A 17,392-nucleotide genomic window follows, 5' to 3' on the forward strand; every position below is an offset into this window, starting at 1 on the left:
AATTTGGTTTCCATGTTCATTTTCAGTTTGTGGGGAACAGCTTTGTAGTCTGACTTCACTAATTAGGATGTAACATAGGGGATGGGTGCCATCCTCTTCCATGCTGGCGAGTACTAGGTCTAATATTTTGATCCTCAGGTTGGAGAGTACACTATCTGGTCTAGGGTGTTTGTTTTGATAAAATCCATAAAACATTGCACCCATGAGTTAGGGGCAGTATGCACTTTCCAGTCTATAGAGGGGTAGTAAAAGTCTCTCACACATAGGGCATTTGGGTAGATGGTGAGATTCTCTAGTAGGTCTATGTAAGAGTTGAGTTTTGTGGGTCATAGAGGGCAACCAGTAGCTTGCCAGGACATGATGGGGAACCTTGTCTATGGAGACTTGGACATGGTTGAACTCCAGGGGAACATTGTGTTTAACCAACCTAGAGTTGTTTTTGCTACTAACTTAGATTGAGACACCTCCACCTTTTGACCCTTTGTGCTGCTGTTGCTCTAAATGTGTGGAGGGCACTGTAGCCTTTCCACTGCTGGAGTACTTTCTGTGTCTTTAAACCAAGTCTAGATAACAGCATAGATGTCTACATTCTCCATAGTGAGGAGAGCTTGTAGGGTGTGTGAGTTTCTTTTTAGGCTCTTAGCAATGAGGAGTAACATCTTAAGGTTACTTTGAGATTTTCTGGCTATGTTGGTAGTTTTGTCATTTTGACATTGTCTAAAAAAGGCTGCAAGGAGATGGATAAAGTTTCAGCCAATAGCTGAAAGCCCAGTGGGGACAGGTGCAGACCATCCTTGGCAAAGCAAAGTGGTCTATTAACCATGTCCTCCCATGCTGATAGATATTGTATATCCCCTGGAGTGACACCATAAATGTGGCCAGTTATTAAAATCAATAATTTACTGTTCATATTGTGGCATCATCCTAGGTGAAGGTAGAATGTTGTTCAATGCTAGGCACGTACTTGTCTGTGACACATATTCAGAGAGATCCATAATGTTTCTTTTCATATAGTCCACTGAGGTATACCTCAGGTCATTTACACCCACATGGACTGTGGTACAATTATACTGATACTTGTGGTGCAGTGACTCGAGGGTCCGTGTGTGCATGGTATTGTGGATCCTGGCTCCAGATAGGCAACTAACCATTATCTTCTCCTTGTCCAGCCTGGTGAGAGGGGCATCTGTGTGTTATACAATAGAATCCCCTATGACATGAGTACTAGGTAAAGTGTTTGCTTGCCTTATGGGCTTTGTTTTTGGGGATCATTGGGTGTAGGCTTTTGCGTGGTGTTAGGTGTTGCTGTTGGTGTGGACTTTAGTGATTGCTGAGGGTAGGTGTTGCATTTTGATGGCCTAGGAAGTCTTTGAGGTTTGGAGAGGTTTCTTTTAAATGCCTCACCATAAGAAGACCTTTCTGTGTGGTGAGTGGTATATGAGAAGGATGTGGTGTGTATGCTTCTAGCAACTTTGTCTGAATGCAAGATTTTTGCCTCCAAGGAAGCATGTGAATCTTGGAAATATACACCATATTACTGGCATGTTTTCTTTTTTGAAGAACAATCATTTATATTAACACATACAGATAAAATGAATACTACAAGTTTTGTGCAGTCCTCATGCATGCTGTACTTCTCTTGTTATTCTTTTCAAGGGGCTGGTAAGTTATTTCTAGCTAACTTCCAAGTCCAACTCTTAAACCTTAACATCTGGACTCATCCCAAAACTAGTGACTACATACTTGATTGCATTCAGCTTTATGAATCAGATGATTACATAGCATCTGGTCTTGTCAGACCCTCCAGATGTGACCATAGTTTCCAGCCAACCTGCTCCTTTTACACATTCCCTCTGTTTATTCTAACATTCCTCTATATTTATCTATTGGGACCAAAGCAACCATTTACTCATTCAGTCAATTTGTTCAATTCTATCTTTCAGACTCTTCATAATCTTGTAGTCTCTTCTATGCAAGGTCTTTGAGTTCTGTTTTTGTGTTACTGCTTTTTAGCTACAAGAATTATTCATCTTCCAAAGCAGTTTACTGTTTAGGCTGTTTCTGGCCCAGCTCCCAGCTTAAAACAACTCTGCTGAGTTAAAGTAAAATGCAGTCTAATAGCTTTCTTAACATACTCTGTAGATCTGCTTTGAACTGTGTTAGACATTGACAAGATCAGAAAAAAATGTGTTCCTAACCACTTTTCACATCCAGCATACATCTCTAGCATCTGTTATCTGTCTGTGAAAACATTTAGTTAATTGTATCTGAGATGTAAAAGTATTTGTACAATCTCTTCCATAGAATGATCAGGATATTTTTGGGTTTAGAAATTTATCTGGACAACTGAGATATATATTTTCATTGTTCACATGCATATCTTTTACCTACCCTTATCACCCAGTAGTTCTTTTTAGTTTTTCCCTTTGATTTTGATAGTTATTATGGATCACCTTTTACAGCCTATATATTATAGAGGATTATAATTGGGTGTGTGGTCATGACCAGAGTGTTATGTATTTGATTCTTTGTAAAAAAATTACCTCTTAAAAAAAAAGAAATTCACCTCTTTTAAGATGTTCATACATTTTTGCCATTCATCAACTTGTCTAATTTTAATTGCAAAGTTATGATCAGTGAGACACAATCATGAGTGTTTGTATTGCTTTGAGCTTTACCTACTCCTATGCACTACAAAAGTGTGCGTGTGAGAGAGAGAGAGAGAGAGAGAGAGACAGACAGACAGACAGAGGAAGAGATATAGTGAGAAAGAGAGAGAGAGAGAGACAGACAGAGGAAGAGACATAGTGACAGAGAGAGAGACACAGAGAGAGGCAGAGGAAGAGACATAGTGAGAGAGAGAGGCAGAGGAAGAGACATAGTGAGAGAGAGAGAGAGACAGCAGAAGAGACATAGTGTGAGAGAGAGAGAGAGAGAGGAAGAGAGAGAGAGAGAGAGAGAGACAGAGGAAGAGACACAGTGAGAGAGAGAGAGAGAGACAGAGGAAGAGACATCGTGAGAGAGAGAGAGACAGACAGACAGAGGAAGAGACATAGTGAGAGAGAGAGAGAGTGAGGTGTAGTAATGGTTGAGTGTTTTACAACTTAGGAAGCCATAACACAATATTTGCTGCTACTATACCCCCTAGATGTGATTGATTTTCAGGGATATCCCTGATTTGCGGAATAACTAATGACAGTTATTAGAATTGCAGACTTCTGTTGCTTCAGAAAATGTATGTTAATGTATATTCTCTTGTTCTGTCGGCACATTAAGCTAATAGTAGTAATATTTTAAAAAGCATCATTGTATTTCCCCAAGTCTGGGGGTAAGTGGTTGAGAGATATGGCTGCTCTACACAGAAAGCAGCCACCCAATAAGAGCATCGGGAAGCTGTTAAACACTTCATTTAGACTTAAACAAATAAAACTGAATGAGGGGCTTAACAGCTTCCTACTGCTCTTCTGCTGTGACTGCTGAGAACTGTTAATGCTTCTACATGAGTCTAGTGCTTAACAGTGCTAAGGGGGTGCTTGCCAAAAGCTTATTAAGCACTTTTTCTGACATCTTGCCATCAGTTTCAGAGCCATATCATGGCACTCCATGCACTACAGTGTTTTATACTGTGCCTCAGGTCTTCTAGATTTGGTGAGTATTCTAACTAGTTCTGATTTCATTAGCTTCCCCCACTTTGTTTCTCTATTTCTTTCAGTTCAGGCACTGATCCCTGAAACCAAATAAAGTCATTCTCTTGCTTTCCAAATGTTTCCTTCACTTCCTCACAGATAATAGCTATTCCTCACAAAATCTTGGTTCTTTAGCCTTTGTAAACCATTTCCAGTTCACCCTATCTCCTTGTCTGTAAGACTCATAGAGTTTTGTGGGAAATATCTCTATACTCCAAGGCATCATTTACTCTTTATTGTAAATACTTTAACTGTTCTATATGTGTAAATCAGTATTTTACAGGTTCTCTTTCTGAACTTGGGATAACACTGCAGACTTAGGGTTTTCTGAGTATACTTACCTTGTATCAACATCAAGTGCTTCCGTAAGAGAGAGAGAGAGACAGACGAAGAGACATAGTGAGAGAGAGAGCCTTAGTTGTATCACTTTACATTACCTTTTAAATTTGGCATTCCCAAATAGTTGTATCACTTTATATTACCCCTTTAAATTTGACATCCTTAAACATTCTGGGCATGATATTATGAAAAAAATAGCATGAGACAGGCTCATCTCATTGCTTTTGGAAATACAAATCAGATAAAATAGCACTTAAATTGCACCTTTATTTATTCTTTGATGACCAGGGAGTCCCACTAGGACAGTTTCCTCTTTCCAGGAGAAACCCATAGTGGTATTCATTCTGACAAGGGGAATTTTGCCTAGGGAACTTAACCTTCTCTTTTTTCAACAAGTGTCATGGGATCTTTTACACCCACCTTCGCCACAAACAACTCAGGCGGATGGGACCTCAACTTAACACCTCATCTGAAGGACAGTGCCCTCTTTATACTGCACTGTGGTGTCAGTACTCTCTTTTTGGAATAGAACCTACAGCATTTTTGATCTTCCAGCACCAGAGGTGAGTGTGCTACATGTTAAGTCATTTTTAACTTTCAGGAGGATGCACTGATTCAGTGAGAACCATGGTTGAAAACCTAAAGATGACATGCATTAGATTTTTAAACTGATTACAATAAACACTCCAACGGTGTATTTGTCTGGAAACTCTTTAGCTTCTCCTTACTTTTTGTGAGCTGTTTTGGCATACTCCACCACACAGCAGATTTGGGTGTTACAAAATGTTATTTTAATTGCCTAATATATCATCAAAGGTATTGGTAAATGCATATGAGTGTGCAGTTGTACAAAGTTTGCTCAGTTTTTTTTTCAAATCCTGGAGTTTACACATAACCATGTAAAATACTTTAGTGATATGACACATTGTGTTTAGTCATGCTAAGTTCAACACCTTCATTTATCTGAAGGCTTCTCTTTCAAATGCTTTACCTTGCAGAGTGAACGCTCCAGTACCATACCACAGGCTGTTCAAAAGGGTCAAACCTGTTTCTTCTTCCTGGGATTCATAAGGACTGACTCTGACAAAGAAAGAATGTGTGATATTCCAGTTAGTCAGCTAACATAATGTATCACTTATATTCAGTTGCCTGTGCTAACATAAATGAGGTGTACAATAAGAAATGCAGTCTATTATGACTTCTGTTATTTTACAGAATGTACAAAATACTGTCATGCAGTTTGACATACATTCAACAAACTTAGCTTGTTTTTGTTTCGTTCATGTTTCTTAATTAGTGTATTTGTGTGTAAACCAAACTTTCTTACCAATGCTTTTATTTCATACATCTCTGAAGGTCTTGCTCTTTTATTCATAACACTACAAATGATTACAGTTTTCATTCTTAAATATAGGATGGATTTGTACCTGTTTCTGTCCCTGATGCAGACACTACTAATGATTTATTATAGTTGAAAAACAGTTCTTGCAGGCACTCAAAGCACTGATGATGTCTGGTTTAGTTCTCCCCTTTTTATACACCTGGTTAGCACATTATTTTTCACTTCCTTGTCGTGCAGTGATGGTCAACTTTGTTCTGATTTTCTCAACATTGGTATTTGTGTGGAAGTCATATAAAAATGCTGTTTTGTTTGGTACTTATAAATGACCATCAGAAAGAGGTCATCAGCAGGCAGTTAAGCTTTCTGTTAAAAATATAATGTTCATAGGTTCATAGGTAGGTAATAGGCCATCGGCCCAAGGATCTATGTAAGCCTAGCCAACAAGGTTCCCTGAGGAACCCTAAGGTTACAAGAATAACTGGTATTTCATGAGTACTATCTTCTTTAAACATTGCCTTTATTGTGTTATGTTGATAAGTAAATGATCAATGTTCAGAAATTTCATTGCATCCGCGGTGGTGCAGCAGTAGCGTTGTTGCCTCACAGCAAGAGGTTCTCCCGTTCAATTCTCAGCTAGTGTGCGGGGAGTGCCTTCCGTGTGGTGGTGCAGCGGTAGCGTCATAGCCGGTGTTAGGCGGCCGCGGGGAGCCCCTGATTACTTCCCTGCAAATGATGGCCCCCATTCAGCATCTGCGGGTTACTCAGATGGTCCAACCGTCGTTACTTTGCTTCGGTTTGGATGTCCACATAGTCTCGCTCCATCATCGCAAAAATTCAAACTGTGTTTCCGTTTTTTTTTTTTTTTGATTCGCTGGCAAGCTGCACTCAATCAGGTCCGCTTGCTGAAACAAGGGGTCTGACTGGCTGCAGCAGCCTGCGAACTAAGTCCTTGTTTTTTTTTTTTTTTTTTGATTCACTGGCAAGCTGCACTCAGTCAGGTCCGCTTGCTGAAACAAGGGATCTGATTGGCTGCAGCAGCCTGCGAACTAAGTCCTTGTTTTTTTTTTTTTTTTAAGTAGGAAGTGATGAAGCAAGGACCTGATTGGTCCTTGCAAATCACTTCCTGCACAAACTGCCTTTAAAAAGGCACCTGCAGCTAATAAGGATCACTTCTCTTGTTTTTCAACAGAGGAGTGTTCCTTAGCAGCAGCAGAGTGATCGAGCGGGGTTTGGACCAACGAGAGGACGGACAGCAGGAACGGATCAGCGGTGGATCAAGCCTTTGCAGCGGTTGTGCTCTTTGGATTCTACTCTTTTTAAACTGTCCTTCTAAGGGCAACTTCTGAAAAGGTCTGACAAACTGTCCTTTTAAGGGCAACTTCAAAGGGACTGAGAGGTCTGAGGAAGGCAAGCAGAGCAGGTGAGCCTTCAGTCGTGAAGAGGGAGCAGAGTATTGGAAGCAGCCTTCTGTGGAAAGCAAAAAATGTAAGTTTTTGGGTTTAGTTTTAACTTTATTTTTTGTGGGGGTGGGTGATTGTTTTTTGTGCATATTTCTTGTGCTAAGAGGTTTGGGGGAGTGTGGGCTGTGGTTGCATTAGTTTTATTTTGGTTTTGTGTACAGTTTTTGTGCTAAGAGGTTTGGGGGGTGAGGACTGTAGTGGTACCAGTTTTATTTTTTGGACTGTGGTTGTATTAGTTTTATTTTGGTTTTGTGTAGAGTTTTTGTGCTAAGAGGGTGGGGGTCAGGTTATGGTTGTACCAATTTTGTTTTATGTCCGTGTGCTGGTGGTAAGAGGATGTGGTTATACCAGTTTTACTTTACATTTGTTTTCTGGATAGTCTGGGATAGAACCCATTTTCAGTGGATGCCCAGGGAGAAATGCTTTTTAGTACATGTGCTAGAAATATGTAAAATAATTTGGTTTCTGTTTATATGAGGGACAACATAAGGGAATGTGAAGTGTAATATACATTTAATTTTGATTGCCCATTGGTTAGGAGAGTGTATAAATTATTTTGAGCAAGAGGATTTTGTTTTGGCAGTATCTATGCTGTATATGTAAAAGGTAGAGAGAATGGGATAGGGGTGAGGAAAAGGAGGGGAGATAAGTAATGGGACAGAGAAGGATATTGTAGTTGGCTAGAGCAGGGATAGGTGGGCAGTCTTGTGAGATGATGCTGTCTAAGTCAATAGTCTTAGGCGTATAGGGTAAGTGGTGAAGATTAGCTTATTTCAGCCTGGGTTGGGACATGACCTGTTGCACGGTAGATGTAATACAAGTGTATCGATGTCAGCGTATTGGATTGTGAGTGCTAGGGATGTGGCGGTATTGAGGTTGATAATCCACAAAATTTAAGTGGATCAAGGATATAGCCTTGTGAGACTGCTAATGTGAGTGGAAGTAGAGGGGGGTAGATACTGGAAACATTTTATGGCTGTTTATGACCTTTTGGGTAGCTTTGGAGCCAGTGGAGGGCTAGGGTGATCTGATTAAGGTTGGTGAGAGTAGTTAGTAGTTTGTTGAGAGACTTTGACAAAGGCCTTTAACAAATTGAGAAAGCCAGATACCATCATTTGTAAATTGTGTTATTATAACTGAGGAGGGCAGTTGCAGCATGAGGCCTGAAGCTGTGTTGGGATTTGGCAAGTAAATTATTGGTTGAGAATGAATGCTTTCCTCTAGGAGTTTAGGTAGTGGGGGAAGAATTGCTCTTGGCCTATAATTTAAGTTTGCTCAAGCTTCCACCTTTGTGCAAGGGTATAATGTATATTTTCCAGATAGTTGGGATGTGTACTGCTCAGTAATGGATCTTTTAAGTATTCAGGATAAGAACTGGCTTCAACTGCTATTTTTTAAACTGTTGGTAGATTGTCAACTGAATTTGCAGTAGGTTTTGAGTTTTTTTACACATTTGTTAAACACTGTTCTGCTATCTAGGTTTATAGTACTGTTTTACACTATCCCTGATGTTACACCTTGTTCTGCAGTTTTTTTGGCTGTTTGAATTGTGCTGAGAGGTTAGGAGGTTGATGGGGCATGTACGTTGCTTAAAATGCATAATGTTGGGAGGGTAGTTTGCAGCTGTGAGAATGTTGCTGCTGAAGGCATAGATGTTTTGAATGTATACTAATGCAAGCATTGTTACACTACTATTGCATATAACTGCAATGTTCTACTCACTGATGCAATGACTGCAACTTTTTCGTTGTCCGTAGTTAATGTGTTGAAAGTTTCGGAGTGTGGTTAGGGCCTGTAAGAATGTTGCAGTGTTCAATGTTTGACTGGAGCCTTTTTAATGGGGTCATGTACTGTATAAGGACATTGTTAATGCTACGCCTATGTTTTTGGTTTTCACTTTATCCAGGATTATTGCGCATCGGCTGGGGGGGGGGATTCTGCAGAATGTACTGATATCTTAATGCATGCTAATGCAAATACTGTTCTGTCGAGGGTTATAGTACTGTTTAAATATCCCTAGTGTTACAGCTTGTTCTGAGTTATTTTTGGCTGTTTGGATTATGTAATTTGGAATATGCTGGCGCCTGTACATTGTTTAAAAAGCCCAATGTTGGGAGAGTAGTTAGTGGCTGTGAGAATGTTGCAGTGTTCAATGTTTGCATGAAGTTTTTTTAATGTGGGGCCACACACACTATAAGCACATTGTTGATGCTACGCCTTTGTTTTTGGTTTTCACTTTATCCAGGATTATTGTGCATCGGCTGGTGGGGGGTGTGTGTGTGTGAGAATTCCACAGAATGTACTGATATCTTAATGCATTAGCACTGTTCTGCTGTCTAGGTTTATAGTGCAGTTTAAATATCCCAGATGTTACAGCTTGTTCTGCAGTTATTTTTGGCTGTTTGAATTATGCTATTTGGAGGTTGATGGTGCCGGATATCTTATTACATGCTAATGTAAACATTGTTCAGCTGTCTAGGTTTATAGTACTGTTTAACTATCCCTGATGTTACGCCTTGTTCTGCAGTTATTATTGACTGTTTGAATTATGCTCTTTGGAGGTTGAGAGGACTTGTGCATTGTTTACCATGCCTAATGTCAGGAGGGTAGTTAGCAGCTGTGAGAATGTTGCAGAAGGTGTAGATGTTTGAATGTATACTAATGCAAGCCCTGTTACGCTACTATTGTGTTTACCAACAATGTACTACTGATGCAATGACTTAACTTTTTTCGTTGTCCGTACTTATTGTGTTGAAAGGTTTGGAGTGTGGTTAGGGCCTGTGAGCAAGGGTGCCCTGAGGCAGGTGCAAGGGGGTGCACTTGCACCCCCCTGGAATCGGCTGACTAATTAATGCTATAATTTTAAAAAAAAGTGTTTTTTTTTTTTTTTTAGTGCGTTCTTCTTTAAGAAGAAAGAAGTCCATGCTGACATCATGCGTTCTTCTTTAAGAAGTCCAGTCGCGGGCGTGCTGACATCGTCGCTCATATTTACAAGTTTGCGAGTGGTAACTCACACGGACGGTTTTGCAAGCAGGAGGAAATGAGCGGCAACTGAAATGGACGGATTCGCAAACGGACGGAAGATGGGACCTGAAACGGACGGATTCGCAAGCGGGAGGAAACGGACAGAAGATGGGACAATTTTAGAGTGAGTAGTGTGTGTGTGTGTGTGTGTGTGTGTGTGTGTGTGTGTGTGTGTGTGTGTGTGTGTGTGTGTGTATGTGTGTGTGTAAAATGCCCCAGGTGTTACATGGTGGTGGGTAGAGAATAAGGCTTGAACCCAAGTGGCAAGAGCCTGAATTCCCTACCCACCACCATTTGTAAAAATGTTGCAGGTTTTTCCCTCATACTTTTTCTGTTCCTCATAAAATCTGTGTTTTTTGTATTTTTGTCCTTGTTGCCTGACAGCTACATGTTCTCTGGTTTGTTTCTTGGCTGTCTGGAGTGTTTCTCCCTGGGCCTCTGCTAAAAATTAGCTTTTTTACCAAGTCAGACTTTCCTGGTTAACAAATGCTAAAAATGGACACATTTCAATATCAGACTTCATATTCTTCAGAAAGTGCATGGTAACAAAAGCTTTTATTCTAGCAATTTTCTAAGTGTACAAGATGGATATTTGAAATGTATCCGTGTCTTTGGGACTGTATTCCCCCCCATTATTGGTTTCATCCAGGTTTTGTGCTAAGGTTGAGAGCTATGGTAAGAACTGAATTCACTGAATATGTTTGGGGGCTGTATTCACCCAGTATTGGCTTTGTTCAGGTATTTATTGGCTTCATCCAGGTTTTGTGCTAAGGTTGAGAGCTATGGTAAGAACTGAATTCACTGAATATGTTTGGGGGCTATATTCCCCCATTACTGGCTTTGTCTGGGTGTTTTTTGCTAAGAGGTTGAGAGCTATGGTGAGAACTGAATTCACTGAATATGTTTGGGGGCTGTATTCACCCAGTATTGGCTTTGTTCAGGTATTTATTGGCTTCATCCAGGTTTTGTGCTAAGGTTGAGAGCTATGGTAAGAACTGAATTCACTGAATATGTTTGGGGGCTATATTCCCCCATTACTGGCTTTGTCCGGGTGTTTTTTGCTAAGAGGTTGAGAGCTATGGTGAGAACTGAATTCACTGAATGTTTGGGGGCTGTATTCACCCAGTATTGGCTTTGTTCAGGTATTTTGTGCTAAGAGGTTGACAGCTGTGCTATGGTGAGAAATGAATTCACTAAATGGTAGCCATGTAAGTTTCAGTCTTCCTCTTTCACAAAACAGCTGATTTGGAGTAGTGGTATGTTGCTCTGACTGTTTTGCACAGGGTTCCCTGGGTTCAAGACGTGGCAGTGAAATGTATGGTGGTAACGCAGCATTTTATTCTAGCAACTTTCCAACATTATACAAGCAATGTTTAAAATGTGTCCCTGGTTTTTGGCCTTTTGTCCCCTCCCCAATAAATTTTGGCTTTTTCCAGATTTCTTGTGCTGCAAAGTTCAGAGATACAGCTGAGTGTCGAGTTGATTTTACAAGGAGCTGAGAGCTGCAGGGGAGCAAAAGTTTAGTGCTGCTTATGTTTAGTCTGCTTGCATTCTTAATAGCACAACAGATAGTGTACTTGCTTTTGATGCTGAAGGCTGTGGGTTCTACTCCCACAGTAGGTAGATGCATTGCTGATACTGCACTGTGTTGTAAAGGGGGTGGATGCTGCAGTCCTTTTGGCAAAGATACCTAGTAACTATGAACCTGTTATCAGTTTGCTATCCATTCCCTATTGCGGTATTACTAGCTTATCATTTTTTTATTGCATGCAACAAAGGCAATTTATTCTTCAAGGGTAACAGGCACTTTATTTGTAGATTAAACAATGACATATAAAGTTGTTTGCTAGCAGCAAACTCTTTATTAGTTACAAATTTCTTTAATGTGGATTTTACTACTTCAGAGTGTGCATATTTTTACTGATACTGGTGGACTATAGAAGGTTGAGTAGACTTTTTATGATGGAAATGTTCTGAATTGGGCAGTTTTGTCATTGGTGTATACATTTTGTTTCATTGTTTACTGGAAAAATGTTCAAAACAATAAATTTAAAATGCCCTCTAACAACTGTACTGTATTGTACAAGGAATATAATGTAATACAGTCAGGAAGGTGTATCAAAGAGCATGTGTATGTTATGTTCGAGGGGCCTATGATTTTGAAGACAGCCCAGAGTTAATATTTATCTGCCACTGGCAAAATGTATTTTCTTTGAATGTGGGTTTCAATGCTGTTTCAATGCATGCGAGTTTCAAGGGCAGAGAAGTTTTAATGTTGAGTCTATTTTCATTGTGAGACTGCATTACTTTGTTTAACAGATATGCATTAGGGTTTGTGCTGTAAAATGCAAAATAAAACTTTCAAATGAAATCTAAATCATTGCAGAAGTAAAGCAGTATGCACATTACAGTGTTTATGGTAAATGGGGCAAAATAATCAAGGAATGGGACATTGGAATGGCTGCAGGGGGGAGGCTCCATTCAACCATGATTTTGTGAGGGGGGTAGCAAACTCAGCCCCGGTTGAACTATACCTCTCAGTTGTCCATATATTTGCAGAATGAATAGATATTTGCTTCTTATTTTTGGTTTGCTCCTCATAAAATTTGTGGTTTTCTAGCAAATCATTTAGGAATGAAGTCACTAAATGACAGACATTGAGTTTCAGACGTCATAACCTTCAGAAAAATGCATGCTAATGCAAGACTGTCTTAAGTTTATACAAGAGCAATTTTTAGTAGTGTTTGTTCCCCCAATATATTTGGCCTTGTCCAGATTTCCTGCATTAAGAGGTTGAGAGGTACATGCAAATCACTTTGTAGATTAGGAATATCCAAACCTCTCAGTTGTCCCCAGTTTTGGCTCAAAATGTTGCTCTCCCCTAATAATCCCTCCTCTAAAATGGCAATTTTGGAAGATAATGTGGAGGGTTTACAATTATATATAACTGTAATGATCAGAGTTATAGATTACTTTTATTTCAGAAATGCATGTAGATGTTCTTATTTTGTTAGCTGCTCAAGTTAACAATGTTAATATTAAAAAGGTGTCCCTTTTTTGACAGGTTCCCAGCTGTATTGTGTGGCAACTTTATATTTTTGCATCACATTTTGGTCCGTTTTTCATAAAATTGTCGTTTTCTGGCAAATTAGTGGCAAGTCATTAAAGATTGAAGTTAGAAAATAATGGCAGACATTTGAGTTTCAGATTTTATACCCTTCAGAAAATTCGTACTAATGCAAGATCTACTACTGTTCTATTATCTAAGTTAATACGAGCAATATTTAAAAATTGGCCTTATTTTTGGGCTTGTGTCCCACTTCTAGTTCTATGTATGGCTTTGCCCAGATTTCTTGCTCTGAAGTTGAGAGGTATAAGTGTCAGAGCCATCACTGTCAACCAGAGACATTTCAAATTATGACATACTTATTGCACCCCACCCCCCATTGTAGTGGCTCTGGATGTGTCCAAGGAAGGCAAGGAGCAGTTATGCAGTGTAAGTGTGCAGAGTATTCCCCCATCCAAGGTAGATCACAAATACGACCATGGCTTTTCATCTGTCCATGATTTTGCAGAATGTTCTGGTTTTCTATCAGATTTTTATACTGTTGATTTATGCTTCTTATTATTCAGGAACTGCATGCTGTCACAGTGCCCTGTTACTCTGTTTAAGTAGCCATGGTTTAATGAACATCAGGCAAACTTGTCAGAGATTGTAAGATGCAAGTAAGCTTTAGTAAGCATACTGTTAAAGAATTACCAGCATTGAAAGCCTTTTCGTTGTTGCCATGCAGAGAATATTTACATAACTAGATAATGTATAAGCCTTGGGTATTGAAATGCATATGACAGTATTTGTAATAAAAGGACATGATTACAGTATTTTCAGAAGCTCATTACATTTTATTGGAGACCACTGTCTTATAGCAGTGTCTGTGTGTTAGTACACTTGTAGTTGGGTGGCTTTAATGGTATATGGTAAATAAGCATTGCTACCTTACTTAAAAGCCAAGCCCTGCAACAACTAGGTAAGCTCCACACTGAAGTCAAAACACAATAGCTCTGGTGGGTAAATGTACTCTCTAGTAATCAAAAAAGGCAAATGTTTGAAATAACTACAGCTTATGTGCAAAAACAATAGGTAGTGATGAAACAATGCTCTGCTAAAAATGCTTTAATGCTCCACATTGCTGAGCTGCAGATCACAGTTATTATCACTGGCTACCAGGATTTCACCCACTTCAGATCAAGCACGGTGCCGTTCAGTGCAACCTTCCCAGAACTAATTCAAGTCTGACCAGAATTATTTGGTGTGTGTGTATAAGAGGGAGGTAGCATACCCCTTGGCTGTCCAGGTTTTTGCAGAATGTCCAGATTTTTGCCCCATATTCCTACTAAAAAGGATTGAAGTCGCTAAATCATGAGACATTTCAGTTTTAGACGTCATATCATTTAGAAAAATGCATACTAACACAAATCCTGTTACTCTTGCAATTTTCTAAGTTTATGAGAGCCATATTTATAATCTCCCTATTTATTTTAGGCTTTGTCTAGATTTCTTGCACTAAGGTTGAGGCCTTGAGGGGTGTGGTATGTTTGTGTGTGAGAGAGAGAGAGAGAGACAGTGAAATGCTCAAGTTAGCGTTAGCAGGTGTAATTTATTTTCAAGTGCATTTTCAAGGAACTGTGAATTTTAAGGGAAGCGAAGTTTACTGCTGCTCATGCCAAGTCTATTTACAATGTGCAACTGTTTTGTTTAGCAAATGGTATCTCTATTGTGGTATAAAGTTTTAAAGCTATGTTAGTAGCACCACAAGTAGAATACTTGCATCTTAATGTAGAGGCTTGAGGTTCTATTCCTACAGCATGTACATTTGTATGCTGCAGTCCTGAGGATGTCCCTCCTTTGGATGAGATGCCTAATAACTATGAACCTGTTTTTCAGCTTGCCATCCATTTTCTATTGCAATATACCAGCTTACCATTTTTTTAATTTAACATAGGCAACTTATTCTTTGACGGCAGCAGGCACTGAATTTGTAGATGAAACACTGAAATATACAGTTGTTTTCTAGCAACAACCTCTCCATTAGTTTCAGATATCTTTAATGTGGAATTATTCAGATTACTTTTACTTTGGCAGAGATTGTGTGTATTGACTGATATTGGTGGATTGTAATGAGTGGCCTTTTATGGTTGAAATGTTCTGAATTGGACAGTTTGTCATTATTGGTTTGTATGTTTTGTTTCATTGCTTACTGGAAAAATGTTCAAAACTATAAATTTAAAACACACTCAAACAAGTGTTGCTGTATAATACAAGGGATATAATCCAATTATATATTATATATTATAATTAATACAATCAGGTAAATCAAATAACTTTTGCCTGGCCCTAACAGTGTGCAAGGAGCCTATTGCTTGAAAACAGTTCAAAGGTAAATAACCTGTCACTAGCCAGATGCATTTTCTTTGAATGTGGGTTTCAATGCTGTTTCATTGAATGTGAGTTTCAAAAGTAGAGAAGCTTTAATGCCAAGTCTGTTTTCATTGCAAGACTATTGCTTTGTTTAGGTTTAGTAAATGTCTATCAGTGTTTGGGCTATAATGTTTGAAATAAAAGTTGTAAATTAAATCCAACTGCCTGTAATCATTGTAGAACTAAAGCATAAAATAGTATGCACACAGAGATTTGAACAGTGTCTATGGCAAATGGGGAGAAATAGCCAAGTAATGGGACACTGGAATGGCTGTGTGGGTGGGGCTTGGGGTGGGTGGACTTGGGTGGGGCTGTGTTGGCAGGGGGCGGGGAGAGCTATGTGGGTGGGGCTGTGTTGGCAGGGGGTGGGGAGAGCTATGTGGGTGGGGCTCTGGGTTTGCACCCCCCTGCAAAAAATCCTGCGGGCTCCCTTGCCTGTGAGAATGTTGCATTGTTTGGAGTATTTTTAATAGGGGTCACAGACTGTAAGCACATTGTTTATGCTATGCCTTTTTGTTTTCACTTCATCCAGAATTCTGCCTAGACTTGGGGGGGGGGATTAAGAATTCCGCAGAATGCACTGATATCTTAATGCTTGCTAATGCAAACACTGTTCTGCTATCTGTTTATAGTGCTGTCTAACTGTCCTTGATATGCCTTGTTGCAATGACTTATTTTTATGGTCCATAGCTATTGTATTGAAAGTTTGGGAGTGTGGTTAGGGCCTGTGAGAATGTTGCAGTGTCCATTGTTTGCCTGGAGGTTTTTTTTTGTAATGGGGGGAGGGGGGTCACAGACTGTATAAGCACATTGGTAATTTTGTTTTCACTTTATCCAAAATTGTGCCGAGATGGGGGGGGGGGTAAGAATTCCACAGAATGTACTGATGCCTTTAATGCACACTGCTGCAAAAACTGCTCTGCTATCCAAGTTTTTTGGCTGACTGAATTAAGTTAACAGTTTTAGGAGGTTGATGGGGCATGTGAGAATTGTGTCAAGATGTTTTTGGTTTTTAGCCTGTTCTCTCTCAAAATGATTGCATAGCACAATGCGGACGGCTGAGGCTACTAACAGAAATGGACTTCTTGTTTCATACCCTCCACGTAATGCATGGTACATTCCTTGGATTTATGCTTTTGTACATGGATCCTGTGCTAAGAGGGGTTGTGGGAATGTCAGTCTCCCAGTCTATGTGCCACTTCTTCATCCCTCACAAATGAGGTTTTCTAGCAAATCCATGATTTCACTCCTTTGTTCAACCAATGATTTTGATTTGTTCAAGTCTGCTAAGAGATTGAGAGGTAGTGGGCATGTGTAGTCTGTATTGTACCGTAACATTTGTCTTGCCTCAGTTTGGTGTGTTCCCCTTCAAACTTGTGCCTCTCCTAGTCATTAGTTCTTTCAGACTTTAGTCTGAGAGCTTGTAATATCGATCTTTTGCATAATTTATGGCCTCTTCACATGTTTAGAGGGATGACAGGGGAAGAATTGTGTAGAAAAAGCTGAAGTTCACCTCTAGTGTTAGATATTTAACATGAAACTGTAACCTGGGCCTCTCATTACTTGTTTGTGCCTACCGGTTAGTCATTCTTCAGTCTTTCTGTCTGCGGTGCAATAGTGACTGTCAATGCAAGTCATTAAGCATTTTTAATAACAGTATGACAAAAGGACTCTGCATGTGTAGTAATTCTGCTTTACTTCCATTCCCAGTTAGAGATGAAGCGTAACATATTTGTCAGGAGCAGCGAAAAGAAAGGATCAGCAGCAGAGGAATGAGGATGCAAAGAGACAGGGTTCCATTATGGAGATATTCAGCAGCAGAGGAATGAGGATGCAAAGAGACAGGGTTCCATTATGGAGATATTCAGCAGCAGAGGAATGAGGATGCAAAGAGACAGGGTTCCATTATGGAGATATTCAGCAGCAGAGGAATGAGGATGCAAAGAGACAGGGTTCCATTATGGAGATATTCAGCAGCAGAGGAATGAGGATGTAAAGAGACAGGGTTCCATTATGGAGATATTCAGCAGCAGAGGAATGAGGATGCAAAGAGACAGGGTTC

The 17,392-nt window shown here is 39.7% G+C and overlaps 1 protein-coding gene across 4 annotated transcripts in view; it reads right to left on the bottom strand.

The window, feature by feature from the left end:
• LOC122794523 (probable glutamate receptor) overlaps positions 1-17,392 on the bottom strand; it is a 1,137,906-nt gene that overhangs the window by 197,426 nt on the left and 923,088 nt on the right. For all 4 annotated transcript variants that reach the window (XM_044062989.1, XM_044062987.1, XM_044062988.1 and 1 more), the window contains exon 7: positions 5,017-5,105. In XM_044062989.1, the coding sequence (XP_043918924.1) occupies positions 5,017-5,105 (89 nt within the window). The remainder of the gene's footprint in view (positions 1-5,016; positions 5,106-17,392) is intronic.

This window comes from Protopterus annectens, chromosome 2.part1 (genome assembly GCF_019279795.1).
Source record: "Protopterus annectens isolate FY-2018-M chromosome 2.part1, PAN1.0, whole genome shotgun sequence".
Taxonomy (NCBI): Eukaryota; Metazoa; Chordata; order Ceratodontiformes; family Protopteridae; genus Protopterus; species Protopterus annectens.